We start from the raw sequence: 15,139 nt of genomic DNA on the forward strand, positions 1-15,139 counted from the left end.
TTTTTTATTTGTAAGCTATTAATTACATTTTAGCATCACCCCTTATAGCTTATAGGTGTATTAACTTAATTTTTTCAATGGAAATATACATATTTAATTAGCTTATAAAATAGAAGATAATTTAATTAAATAAATAACTAGTCGATAACAACTTTTGGACCAGTACTTCAGAAGTTATTCTCATTTTTATACCTAGGAGTGTAGAAAGACGTCCGGTAAATGGCTAATAATAAAAATAGCAGCATCTACTTCTAATCTCCATTCTTTACTTTGAATTATTAATAACTTCTGAAATACTGGTTCAAAATCGACTATTAATTTTTTAATTAAATTATTTTCTATTTTATCAGTTAGTTAAATATGAAATTTTATATGAACAGTTTATTAGATTAAACAAAGATGGACATTTGTTAATAATATGATACAATAATATACATTTAAATAATATATATGAAAATAATCTATTAAAGTAACCAAGGGTTTAATATAGTAATAATTAGGTAAAATTTCGATTTAAAAGATATTTTAAACATTTGGCACTAAGCCATCTAAATCCCCACAAAATTTATTTTAAACATTAAGAACTATCTGCATTAATAATAAAGTTTATTGTAGAAGTTAATTTCTATTTCAAAAATTACTTTTGTAATAATGACTACTAACAGCTTATAATTACAAGCTGAGTTAAATTTTTGTATTAAATAGTAATGTTTAGTTTAAATAATGGATAAAATAGCAAATTCAGGATTTAAAATTATTGTATAATATCATTTATTATTAAAATGAAATTATTATTCTTTGTAAATAGTTTAAATGTTCATTTTTACGAATTCTTTAATTATATTTTGTAGAAATAATTTTTTTACTTATGAATTGTATAGTAAATTTTAATTTTATTAACAGATAGTTTTTTTATATTAAAAAAAACAAATCGTTTTTCGATATTTATAACTTTTTTAGTTAGTATTTTAATAAAATAAAATAATTTAAAATAAACACGTGCAAGTTTGTCACCTTTATTTTCGTCATTTTTCATTTGACCTCCGCTACTAGTTTTATCTTCTCCTGAAGCTGCAGTTGCTGCGGTAGCTACTGACGCTGCTAAAGCAGCGGCTGAAGAAGTTGAAGATACAGGTGGCTGTCTACCTGTACCCGAACCTCTCTTTCCAGATCCACCTATCATGTTTCAGTGTATTTTAATATCAAATTTACATTTCACTATCTGAATTTAATTTGTTAATCATATTTTGATCTTTTAATACAGATACTATTACATCTTTTTATATTTATTTATAATCACAATATATATTTTTGAAATAAATCTATACAATAACATAGTATTATCAGAATGGTAAAAATATGGAGTTAAATTTTACGTAAAGAGCGGAGTTGCTTCGTGACTGGCACTCTGAACAGTTATAAACAATAATGGTGCTCGTGTACGATACACTAACTACGAATAGGGCGCTACACTTTCGTAGATTTGCATGTCTCTATGATAAGCCAATGAAAGTGAACTTGCCTGCTGAAAAGGTAAAAATATACAGTAAAATAGGCAATATGCTTAAAAGTTTGCATGCTACTATAGATTAAATTTTTTACTCTTTCTTTACATACCCTGCCATAACATAAAGTTCAAGCTCATTATTAATCATCTATTTTTTGTTTTTGATACGTCTTCTCGTGTAATACATTAAAATGTACTTCATTATAATTGAATGCTAGTCCACCAATTTTTAAAAATTAATTTATAGCTATAGAAAAATTTTTTAATTTTAAAATATTGTTGAGTGGTAATGATAACCACATTCACAAAAACACATAATGTTTATTTTGCAATCTGAACAAATCAATCAATTTTATTTATTATGCAAGGAAGAAATAAAGTTGAAAGATGAAATAATAACAGTATGCAAAACCGAATACTGATAGATTTTGGTAAGAAAAAAACAGTTATTTGCAGCAAATATATCACTACATGTCTTGTTAGCTTCTTTATGTATTTGTTATTTATTTTATGTAAGTATTTTTTATATTACTTGAACATGCCTACGGCGAAGATTGATGGAGTGCAAGCATCTGAACAACATTTTTTTCTACGCAAAAAAATACTGTAAGAGATATTGATAATCGATTTATTTTAAAACTTTCATTTAGGGAAAAAAAATTTTGAGTGACACTTATAACATAATATGAATACGGTTTTTCAGTTTGAAAAAAAAATTAACTCAAAATAAAATTTTAAGAAAGAAATATAAAAATCTCGGTCATATGTCACGCATTAACAAACCATTTAATTTACCTAAATACATTCCGACTCTTAATATCTGACACACCACGCAGTGGTTCAAGTATTAGGCCTGATGGAAAAATTGCACGCTACGTTCAATGTATCAGCGAAAAAAACAAATTCAAAATCTCTAAGCGATGTTTTATGAATGGTGGAATGATATAAGACAATTTGGTCTTAACTGTTTAACGTTTTTTTCTGCATCAGTTCGTCATGAAAGCAGATGTATTGACAAATACTTATAGATCAAGAACATAGAAACATAGCAATATTAAAAAATGTTAAATCAAAACTCATTACATTACATTGAATCAGCGTAAGTAATTAGAAAGAACTTCTAGGTTGACAATCTGATAACAGAGACTCAAACAATAAACAAATTCATATATTTAAATTCGTATATAACTTATTTATATATAACATATCACATTTCTTGATAAAATATACAAAATACAGTGTCATGTACAATTACAAAATAATATCTTAATATAAACTCTGCGTGGATAAAAAAATGTTCAAAGCGAAAAAAGTACAATTGAACATTCTTCTTCTTTTTCTTTCTCGCCTTAATCCCAACTACTTGAGGTCGGCCACCTTTATCCTAAACTTCCACTTGACACGATCTCCTGTAGTGAATCAAAAAAAAAAAAATAATATTATTTGTTGTAATTTAAAAAGGGGGTATTACTTGTATTAATTTAAAGAGTACTTTGAAAGTTACTTAAAAGAAATAAATTAAAAAGAATATTACGGGATTTGGATGCTTATTTGATCCACTACTTTATTGTATTAATAATATTATTACTCAGGGTATGAGTACGAGGGTCTGTAAGAAAGATAGAAGATGATAGAAAAATAAAGTGATCTTTATTTTATTAATATGGGATTCATTATAATTAATTGTCAATTTTTATATATCAATAATTCCACGAGTTTTGACGGTTATCGGTGATAGGTGGGATTGAGTCACCTCGTGTGTCTACCCAGAGTGGTATGGTAGGTATACATTTGAACCTCCAACCTAACTCCTGAAATAGACACGTATCAACGATATAACTCTGCCAAGTAACTCTGTACAAACATTATCGATTTATTAAATTTACTTGGTATCTTTATTATTATTGATAATCACTTGATTTTCCTGTATGCCGACTTAATCTATGTACTCATAAAATTTTAATTCTAAACCTTATATATTTTTGGTGAATTCATTAGATTCTTACTATGATATTTTCTGTGACACTCTTAAGTAAATAGATGTTGTATTTTTTGTACAAATATAATTGCGAAGACGGCGGATCACTTCTTGCATATATTTCGTTATGTGGAATGATCGAGCGTAGTGAGTGCCTCTGTGAATATCTGACTGCATCTATCTTTTAATCAGTGCTCGAAATGAAAAATTTTTTGAACCAGAACGAATTTTTTTTTTAGTACATACTATATACATACTACATACTAATGTATTTATTTGACAAGCCGGAACGATAAAAAAATTTTTGTCGTGAACCGGAACTGCGTTCCGGTGTGTTCTGGTCCATTTCGAGCCCTGCTTTTAATGCTCTTTATTTTTGGCTTTTTATATTAAATTTGATCATGGTTCAAAGGCAAGAAGTGATCACTGACGCCATCGTTATTTTTTTATTAATCGTAATTTATTACACTTTTATCAATAATGATATACATATTATAAAATACTATCATATCTTATATAATAATTTAGACATAGTTAATTACGCTACATCTTATGTGCTACCATTACATATTGTTTATTACTTCCTGTTTGTTTTATAAATTAAATATATGCTTTTTTCTACGAAATTTCATTAGTATATTTAAACATTTAAAAGGTACATATATATTAGGGTGTCCCTTATTTTGAAAATTTTGGAAATTCCTCGGGCTCACCCCCCAAAATTATGTGTATACATATAAAAAGTGGCTACAAAAAATTCCAGGCCGATCAGATAAGTTTAACCCGTGCCGACTTGGCGTTGAAAATCGGCCAAAAGGGGTACTTTTTTAGTTTTTAGCAATTAACTCGTAAATTAGCACTCTCACAAAAAAAATATTAAAACTAAATTGTAGATCTAATTGTTTTGTATAAATTAAGTCCTTACAGTTTTTCTTTTAAGTCCATTAGTTTTCTAGAAAAATGTCAAAATATATAATATTTCGTAAAATTGCCGAAAATAAGCATATTTACGAGTATTTTATCATATATGACGAACCATATGTGATACGACCTAATGTTTCATACAAAAATTGTTTAAAATTAAATTTTACGAAATAAAAGTATTAAGTACAAATTTCATTGAACCGATCGTTTTATTGCTATAGCTGAATTAACTCGATCATATTACGATTTTTACTAAATATATGAATTTTATTGCTTAATTTAAATATATTTCCTTTATATTGTAAAGTGTTGTATTTGTTTGACTTAAACTCATAATGATACTTACTTCTCAATATTATTGTATAAATTAAAAAAAAGTTACTATATAAAATACAAAATGTTAAATTCAAAATAATTCACAAATTATAACAAAAATATACATTAAAAACTATGTTTTAATGTTTTTTTGTTGCAATTAGGATATAATATTCTATGCTCTTGAACACACAGTGTAAAAGTAACTCAGCTTTTTCATCGTTTACAGTTAAACTTTCATGAAAATCTTCCATTACCTTAACCGCTTTATCTGCAGAGTCATTTACTACTTTAAGTGAACATACAATTTCTTTTTCGTGTAAATAAAAATTATCAGTATTCCAATTACTTGGATCCAAATTTAAAAAATTAGTATTGATATCGAATCGTTTGAAAAATTTCATACTGCTTTTTGACAAAAAAGAAGCTACAGTTTTTTCTAAAAAAAAATATCAATCACTCAATAGTCATCAAAAAATAAAGATATCAAAAATTATTATACATGAAAATGATTTGTCAATATGAACCGATGAAAGAATAAAACGTTTACTAGGGTTTATTATTGACTCATTATTAAGGGATACAACCATTAATTTTTTTATTTCGGTTGAAATGGAATCGTCCATTTCCCAGAAAATATTACACTCGCGAATAGTCAATACTGCTTTTGCTCTTATAGTAAGATTAACAATTCTTAGGTTATAAAAAAAAACTTTTAGAACTTGTCCAATGGATGGAAGTTTTGAACCTAAAATTTGAGTAGTCAAAGACCCTATTAAAAATATTTTATTGTCATTTCTTAATACTACGGACATTTTTACGTACACTAAAAGAAAAACACAATAGGAAGCAGTTCAACTTAATACGCGATGTGAGCGACTAAAGTGGTATAAGTATAAGTTCACTATATCTATTGCTGCGATTTGTAATAAATTTACGATTTCCAGAGTTATTTATAATTTAAAAATAATAACAATACATTAATTCAGTCATACCATAGTATTATCGCCGTACTTGTACGATAAGTGTTGTAATGAACCAGATGATAACTAACAGAATCTAGCATTAAAATTCATATATTTAGTAAAAATCGTAATATGATCGAGTTAATTCAGCTATAGCAATAAAACGATCGGTTCAATGAAATTTGTACTTAATACTTTTATTTCGTAAAATTTAATTTTAAACAATTTTTGTATGAAACATTAGGTCGTATCACATATGGTTCGTCATATATGATAAAATATTCGTAAATATGCTAATTTCGGCAATTTTACGAAATATTATGTATTTTGACATTTTTCTAGAAAACTAATGGATTTAAAAGAAAAACTGTAAGGACTTAATTTATACAAAACAATTAGATCTACAATTTAGTTTTAATATTTTTTTTTGTGAGAGTGCTAATTTACGAGTTAATTGCTAAAAACTAAAAAAGTACCCCTTTTGGCCGATTTTCAACGCCAAGTCGGCACGGGTTAAACTTATCTGATCGGCCTGGAATTTTTTGTAGCCACTTTTTATATGTATACACATAATTTTGGGGGGTGAGCCCGAGGAATTTCCAAAATTTTCAAAATAAGGGACACCCTAATATATATCTTATTTTTATTGACATACATTTCATTTTGTGTGATTGATTGATTGAAGTCTTAAATAATACATTATGATATTAATGATGTACTATGTATATCATTACACTCCCACGTCCTTTACACTCACATCAGCTGTCCTCATATGGCATTTAATAACATCTCTCCATCTCTTTTTTGGTCTTCCTCTACCTCTTCTTCCTTCAACATTAATTTCTATAACTCTTCTTACGGCTTCCGATTTTTTTCTTCTCATAACATGACCAAACCATCTAAGTCTATTTTCTCTCATCTTATCCATGATTGACGCTACATCTATACTCCCTCTTATCTGAAAATTAGAATTAAATGTGTTAAATGTAATGTGATTGTATTTTCATCACTATATCAAATTTATTTTATATGTAATTATTACCCTATAAAGTGTTAAAATAAAATAAAATGCTTTTAGATTTTATCGTCTTTATAATATTGTATTATATAGTCTAAACAATGTATATTTTAAATTATTGGTGTTTATTAAAAATTGCAATAATAATCACTGAATACAGTTACGTGAATCCCTATATATATTTATAGCGGTTACAATACATATGCTTGGTGAGTGTTTTAAGAACATTTATAACTATATTTTTTTCATTTATATTGTTGTTACACGTTGTATTTTCATTTACTCCATTTGTTAAACATTATTAATTAATATTGTGAAAGATACTGAGGTCACATATCCACTCGTTTGTAGCCCGGACTACTGACATTGAATTAACAATAAATATTTTTGTACGATGGGTGTTTTACATATAATTTTGGTATCTTAATTTTCGTAATATTCATTTAATTACATAGTCAAAAAATAAGCTTAATCTTAACAATTATTTGCCTATCGCCAATTGTTATTATTGTCATTACATATGTAAATTTTTTTGAGATATCTATTTACTGTTTGTGTGTAATAATAACGTCGAGAATTTTATTTTTATTATATAATGTTAACAGTATATCAATTACATATTTTATCTAACTTTTAACATATTTGGGAAAAATAAAAATAAATATCGACAAAAAAATATCTTCAATATTGATAAATTTAATGTGGAAAAATGTTATACTACCATTAATTAATTTTAACGATAATCTAAATTTAATAAAGCAAATATTACGAAAATGGCTGATAGTAAGTGTATTAAAAATTTGTTTGAAAGGGTAATAGCCGAATATAATAGGATTGAAAGTATACACCACCGTCTGTTAAAATATAAAAATAAAACGTAATGTTTGAAGAACATAGATTACCCGGTTCACAACTGAGGGTCTCTCCAGACACTTAAATCTACATAAACTATACATATAGACCTATTCATTAATAAATAAACAAATCAATATTTATACGCAATAATGAAAGATGCTTCTTAAGCTATACTCCTTATTATCTTCACTTAACATTATTATGTTTTCATCTGTATTTTTTTGTTCCTTAATAATTTAATCGTACTACTATATTCAAAAAATTTTAAATTGGCAATACAGTTCGACAATACAATACAATACATTTATTTAAAACTTGTTTAAATTTACTATCTATGTAGTATGAAGTACAAAATTCTAATTACATTAAGTCAATAATAATTCACTACAGACCCAAATATTTTATATTGATTAAAAATATTTAAAAACGTATTTCAAAGAAGAAGGTCAAAATAAAAGCCCTAAATCTAATAGATAATTTAATATAAATTTTATATTAGTGTAATTTAATTCAATCACAAAATCTTGCTTAGCCTTTAATCTTTGAAATAGAATTTCTACGATTTTATTTTGGTTAACGTACGGAGTTGTACATGTTACTCAACATAATATAACTTTTTATAAAATTAATGAAAAAATGTTTATTTAATTTTAGTAAATTAATAGAATGCAGTTTTTTTTCTTAAGGAGATGATTTAAAAATAATATTTTGGGTATGATTTATATCTTTATTAAATATAAGTGTTGTAAATGAGAGTTATTTGTTTTATCAATAAGTTTGTTTCAGAGGCCTATAATACATGCAAATACCCAAAACAGTCCTTCGATACGCATGCTATGTTTAGCAGCTGTAAGTATCAACTAAACATAAAATCATAGAAAGAATAATTTAAAATAATTAAGTATATTTTATTATATGTAATAAAAAGTGAAATATTAATTTAAAATAAAAAAAACATTAAAAAATTTAACTCAAAAAGCCATAAAATTACTAAAAAACATATACGTATTTCTCGAACAACACTAACATCGTCAGTGCTAAACAAATATATGGTTTTACATACAAAACAAAGTATTTTAGGATATCAATCTATTATAGTATTAAAATTAAAAGCTGAGAATATATTGATTTTACCATAATGTGCGTTTTTTATGCCCGTTCACCAGAATTCTCATCTCTTTCTGAACCGGTTTTGATGTCCGATTTTTCAATTTTTTGTTTAAATAGTTGATCTCAGCGACACTAATTTCGAAAAATTATATGCAAAAATGAGAAAAATATATTAGTACTTCGTAAGAGTTTCAAAATTTTGGCAAAAACGCGCAATACTTTAAGGTTTTTTTATTTAATGTTTTATGATGTTTGTCTAGAGATATTCTAATGGCATTCTGAAAAACTTATGTACAGATAAAGTTTGAAAGAGACAACTCATATTTGTAAGCATAATTGTTATAACTCCATCTTTAAAAATATTCCGTAACGTCTGTTCTATTTTATTCTACTTGAAATCAAATTTTAATTTGATTTTTTGAACTATATAAATTAAAATCTTTAATTTTATATAGTTTGAAATAAATTGCTTCTTTTTTGAGCTCATAATCCAATGTAGTACCATTTTCAATGAAAAATTAAGTTACTGTTTTATGAATTTCAATTGTGTGGATTGCGCAGCTCTAGTCCATGGGGTATAGACAATATCGTTCGTAGCATAAACTGCTGTTAATCATTTTTGAACCTCTCAGAAAATTTTTTAAGAAATAAGGAGTTTCTAAATCATAAATTACAATTTTCAAGTAATTTCTACAAACTACTACATCATTAAAATTACTACAATTCATGCTTTATTATTAATTTTTAAGTAAAAATTTATTCAACTATTCAATTATTGAAACTTATCCAGTTCTTTTTTTTGAAAATTTACTTAACATATTAAAAAAATTCAACTTGAATCTTTAGTAAGTTTAATAAATTTTATGCTAGTCACTAAAAATATTCAGTTACGTTTCTATTATATAACATTTTTTTCATATCATTTGCCTATTAATAAGTAGAGTTTGTCGATGTGGAACATGGAATCATTCGATTTATCAGTATAGATAAAAAAATTATTGTTTTTATAACTCATAAACTCACTAAAACTGATAGACCAGCAAAGACAATTTCTAACTTTTACATCATACCAACAAAGACAAAAAATGATAAAAATAAATCTAAATGATATACTATATGTATAATGTCAATTTATTCTTAGTTAAATGGAGTTGAACTATTTAATTTGAATACAATACAATTATATTAAGTAAAATAAATTATTTATTGAAGACAGAAATAACATTTGTATAATATTAAAATTTGTAATAAAACTAACATCGGTGTAACATTGATAAAAAATATTCACTGAATATTTAGAATCATTTAAATTAAATTTTAGATTTAAGATTTGTTTAACATTTAATAGATTCTGCCCGCCCTACCAAACTATTATAGTTGGGTAGGGCAACAGGTTTGTATATGATACTAGACTTTAATAGTATGATTAATAATATTTCATTGTAAACATAGGTTATCAGTAATCAATATAACATGTTTTTTCGTCGATGTAATAGTAACAATTTAGTAATACTACAATAAATTATTTTAAAGTAACTAATATATAGTTTAAAAGTCTAGAGTTAAATTTAAACTATTTTTTTCTTATTTATACATCTATTCATAAGAAACCTTACAATCAAACATATTAATTTGTTGTGTTCTGAAATATTCATAATAGAATATGTTGCCTTACATACGCAATATACAGAAACGTACACTACCAGCTGCAAATAAAATAAGATTGTAAGTATCTTGATTTTTTAATATTACTTTAAAATTTGATTTAATTTATAAAACCACTTATGTTTCATATTATTAATATAAATAAAAAATAAGTATTCTACAAGCAAAATAATTAATCAAATTAATGAACTGATTCTATTTACTGACCAAGATGACAATTATTATATTATAAATTAAAAATTGCGTCCATTATTAAAATGCAAGATTGGAGAATTAAAAATCATTGTCTTTAAAAAAAAAAATATTATAAAATAAAACCAATAAAATAATTTAACTGGATAAATAAATGACCTCATTTGACACATTGGCATAGTTACTATAGTATTCATTTTAAACAGATATATTTTTGAGTAATTGAAAGTTTTTATATTTATTTTTAATAGCGTAAAATCATATTCATATACTTGTTGTACAGTATTTGAAATTACCCTATTTAGTTAAATAAATGACTAAGTTGAACTTTAGTACTAGTTAATCACTTCTACTAAGCCAAAGAATAAAAGAGAATTGGAGTATCAACTTCAAGTTTTGGGATAATTAAGTGTTAGATCTGCACTAAAATAAAAAATATTTTTTACGCTACTATACAATACTATAAAAAGTTGTACAAATTGAGTCCCTTGAAAGTGACTAAATGCATATAATTACGTGCCTTATTAACCATCATTAGATATCATCTATTCTTATCCCAATATACTATGTTGTATCCCCACTGAGCTGGGATTTTTTATTATTTGAAATTTTTTTATGTGTTTTTATATTTCTAAAATTATATGTTGTTTTAGCTTCGATGCGAAGCTGAGAAGGAATTAATTTTACCATGATGTGTTTTTTTTTTCATGTCTGTTGCCACTTTTTCTCAGCTCTCACTGGACCGATTTCTTTCAACAATACATCAAAAGATCACAAATCGTATCTAGTTGAAGACATTACCCTTAAAAAAATTTTTGTCCATGCAAATTACCAGCTCACACTGAATTGTCTTTGTTGGTTTATGCGATAACAAAAGAATAGAAGTATACTTAATAAATAAAACCTAACAAAGGGGGGGAGGTCTTGGCACAGTGGTAATGTAGCATAGTTGGGACAAGTATAGATGATATCTGACAGTGGTTATTATCACTATCATAAGAAACGCTTCGATGCAAATCTGTAGATAGTATTTAATTAAAAAAAATTGTGGATTATTCCAAAAGCTACATGATTTCCTATTTCCTTATTTATATCTTGATTACAACTTTGATGATTTATAAGTGTAATATATGAATAAATATAAATATATAATAAAAATTGATCACTTGTGGCTAAATAATTAAGTAAAATGAAAACTATATTAAAAAAACCCAGCACAGTGGAGTCGCGGCATAGTGGGGACGTTGCATAGTTGGGTCCAGTATAGATTTAATCTGACAGTGATTAAAATCACTATCATAAGAAACGCTTCGATGCAAATCTGTAGATAGTGTTTAATTCTAAGAAATTGGTGGATAATTACAAAAGCTACATGATCTGCTAGTTCCTTATTAATACCCTGATTAAGATAAAGTATGTCGAATGAAAAAGGGATTATTAAAAAATATTATTTCTTATAAAAAAATTGTGTTGATTCGTACACTTTTCAATGAGTTATAGCATTATAAAGTTAAAAATGTAACCAACCCAACCCAACATCAACTCCTATTTCCTTAATTATATCCAGATTAGTAATTATTTTAATTATATATTATATAATTTTTATAATTAATTATTTTCAAATTATTATTGATTTTTAATATGTTAAAAGTAATCATTTTGAACCTACTTCTTTTTGTTCTTTAAAGTGAAAGTTTTAATAAAAAAAAAATGAATTTATTACCATAACTTTTAACTCAACTTGCAAGTTTGAAATAATATCATTAAATAGAAAAAAATGAAATTGGTAGAGTATTTTAAAAAACAACAATAACACTTATTCCCTTAATTTTACCCCGATTTATAACTATAATATATGAATACATAATAATTACAGTAATTAAATTGAGTATGAAAGTGGTATTCAATAATATAATATTGTAATTTTTACGGAGATATTATATAAAAAAAAAGGAGTTGTATATTCATATACTTTTAATGCGTATACAAATTTAAAGGAATTGATGCAATACTATTTAATAAAAAAATTTTGTTATTTATGAATAAATACACTAAACAAAAGGAACTTTCATCAGAAAAAAAATATACTTTTTNAAGGAACTTTCATCAGAAAAAAAATATACTTTTCTAAATAAACTTTTCGTGATGTTTTCAAATGTGCAATTAAACTTTTTCTATTACTTCTAAGTTTTAATATTATTACTTATTATTAAAAAATAAGTATTTACATATAAAAAAAAATAATTAAGAACAAAAAAAATTGTATTTAATTAATACTGCTTTTGATTTTTAATACGTTAAAGGTAATCATTTTGCACCTATTTTTTATTGTCTTTTAAAGTGAAAGTTTAAATGAAAAATACCTTCTCAGCTTCGCATCGAAGCTAAAAAGTGAATTTGTTACCATAACTTATGTTCAACTTGCAAGTTTGAAATTGACATTATTAAATTGAAAAAAATGAAACTTTTAAGATTAATATGCAATCTGGAAATTTTATAATTACTAATTACAGTACATTTGTCAGAAAAATTCGATTTTTTTACATTTTTATCGTAATAGATAACTGAAATAGAAAGAATAGTAATCATATCCTAATAACTTTTGGTGTTTAAAAAAATTCTGCAATTGAAATATTCAGAACTTAATTAATTTTAATAATTTACTTTAATTAAATGAACCAATCAAACCAAAGTAGTTAAAAAGATTTACTCAATTGATCGTATTATCAAAGTTATAATTATAATTGTAAAACTCCATCGTTAACTTCAGGTGAAACTAAAAATCATTTTTTTTTTAAATTTATGATTTATATAGCAACATATTACAAAAAAATTTGGCATATTATAGACTGGTAGTAGCACACACAAATAGAGTTAAAAAATTAATAAATTATAAAGTAAAATGATTTACTTTTGTAGTTAAATACTTTTATCATATCAAATCTAATTCGACAATAAATACTTTAAGAATATTAAAAATTAATGATTTTAATTGTTTGTATGGATAAATCTGATTAAGCTACTTTTTATTTGAATAAGAAATATTTTTTTGATTTTTAAGAGTAATAACTTAAACTAATCATTAACTTAAATATCATAAACTTAAATGAATCATTTGACGTATCGTTGAAAAAAGTAGGTCTAGTGAGGGTTGGCAAAATAAATCGTATCCACAAAAAGAACCACATAGTAAAATAATATTAACATGAATATAAATTTCTTCTCAGGAAGGGGAGACTACAGTGATAAGATCCTTTATATTTATTGAAATTATTGAATCTAAATAAGATAAATATCAAATGATTTGAAAATTCTATTTTAACTCAAAAAAAAAAATGCAAAATTTTAGAAGTCATAGACGGACGGATTTGAACCTCGTACCCTAGGCGTGAAAGACACAGGTGTTACCCATTCGGCAACTATTCGTTGATTTTTGTTGCATGATAAAATTGGCTATTTAAGCTAACTCAAATTTAAAAATTACTTTTTCGACTTTAAAAAAGTAAAAAATGTTAATAAGTATAATTTCATATGTCTTATGAACTTTATTCTATGTCAATGAAATTATATAATATTCATGAAAGTCAGTTTATTCCCCTAATAAGATATTTTAAAATAAAATAAAATACATAACCCAGAATTTTAATAAAAAAATAGCATATTTCTGAATACGGTAGCCTTTTGCGCATAGAAGATAGGTCGTCGGGAAAAATTTTTTTTTTTTCATTTTATAGTACATGAAATAAGCTTTAATTTGATATATGTTTAAAGGACGCAGTATTTCCGGAACATTTTCAAAAGTTCAGTTGAAAAAGTTCTATTTTTTATACAATGTTTCAAAGTTTGAACCCCCCCTATATAAAGGGAAATTGTCTAATTTTAATAAAAAATATGTCATATGGAAGATGTACTTATATTGTATTTAGAAAAAAAAAATTGTGCTGATACATACATTTTTCGAAAACTTATAGCATTTTTAAGTTGAAAATTAAAAATCGAAAATCGAAAATTTTAACACAAAAATAGTGTTTTTTTAACTACGGCAACCGTTTACATGCAGAAGAAAAAGTGACGGGACAAATTTTCTTTTTCATTTTATAGTACATAAAATAGGCTTTAATTTGATATATGTTTAGGACACAGTATTTCCGGAACATTTTCAAAAATTAAGTTGAAAAAGTTAGTTTTTGTAAAAAAGTTGCAATTTTGAATCCCCCCCCCATGAGCAAGTTAAGTGTTAAATTTTCAAAAAAATTATATCAAATGAAAGGAAAATATCTTAGGTTTTAGTTTAAAAAAAAATTATGTTGATTTATTGATTTTTGAAAAAGTTATGGAAGTTTTAAGAAAAAAAAGTGAAAAAAATGACAAAATTTGTCGTTTTATAAATTTGTGATCTTTTGACGTATTGTTAAAAGAAATCACTCCAGTGAGAGTTGAGAAAAAGTAGTGACAGACACAAAAAAAAAAAATAAATAAACACATCATGGTGAAATTAATACCTTCTCAGCTTCGCAACGAAGCTAAAATTTGTCCCGACGACCTATCTTCTATGCGCAAAAGGCTACCGTATTCAGAAATATGCTATTTTTTTATTAAAATTCTGGGTT

At 25.2% G+C, this 15,139-nt stretch overlaps 2 protein-coding genes and 1 long non-coding RNA gene across 8 annotated transcripts in view; 1 reads left to right on the top strand and 2 right to left on the bottom strand.

Annotated features, from left to right (window-relative positions):
* The window catches only part of LOC126909876 (ankyrin-1), a 76,352-nt gene extending 74,916 nt beyond the window's left edge, over window positions 1-1,436 (bottom strand). Inside the window, exon 1 of one of the 2 annotated variants that reach the window (XM_050692291.1) lies at window positions 1,015-1,433. In XM_050692291.1, the coding sequence (XP_050548248.1) occupies window positions 1,015-1,183 (169 nt within the window). In that variant the 5' untranslated portion in view covers window positions 1,184-1,433. Of the gene's footprint in view, window positions 1-1,014 lie in introns of both variants that reach the window. The other variant, XM_050692305.1, reaches the window with a different exon arrangement.
* Window positions 1,437-2,639: 1,203 nt separating this feature from the next.
* Window positions 2,640-8,787, bottom strand: LOC126910226 (uncharacterized). Of its 2 annotated transcripts, none has more exons than XR_007705221.1 (3): window positions 8,697-8,787; window positions 6,447-6,647; window positions 2,640-2,916 (listed from the first exon to the last, which is right to left on the bottom strand). It is a non-coding gene; the product is annotated as an uncharacterized LOC126910226 (long non-coding RNA). The 2 variants fall into 2 exon arrangements; XR_007705222.1 differs by having other exon boundaries at window positions 6,345-6,647.
* A 1,328-nt stretch (window positions 8,788-10,115) lies between these two features.
* LOC126909958 (medium-chain acyl-CoA ligase ACSF2, mitochondrial-like) overlaps window positions 10,116-15,139 on the top strand; it is a 58,133-nt gene continuing 53,109 nt past the window's right edge. Inside the window, exon 1 of one of the 4 annotated variants that reach the window (XM_050692387.1) lies at window positions 10,116-10,397. In XM_050692387.1, the coding sequence (XP_050548344.1) occupies window positions 10,336-10,397 (62 nt within the window). In that variant the 5' untranslated portion in view covers window positions 10,116-10,335. The remainder of the gene's footprint in view (window positions 10,398-15,139) is intronic. The other 3 variants (XM_050692366.1, XR_007705153.1, XM_050692373.1) reach the window with 3 other exon arrangements.

This window comes from Daktulosphaira vitifoliae, unplaced genomic scaffold (genome assembly GCF_025091365.1).
Source record: "Daktulosphaira vitifoliae isolate Bord-2020 unplaced genomic scaffold, ASM2509136v1 Scaffold_1, whole genome shotgun sequence".
Lineage (NCBI taxonomy): Eukaryota > Metazoa > Arthropoda > Insecta > Hemiptera > Phylloxeridae > Daktulosphaira > Daktulosphaira vitifoliae.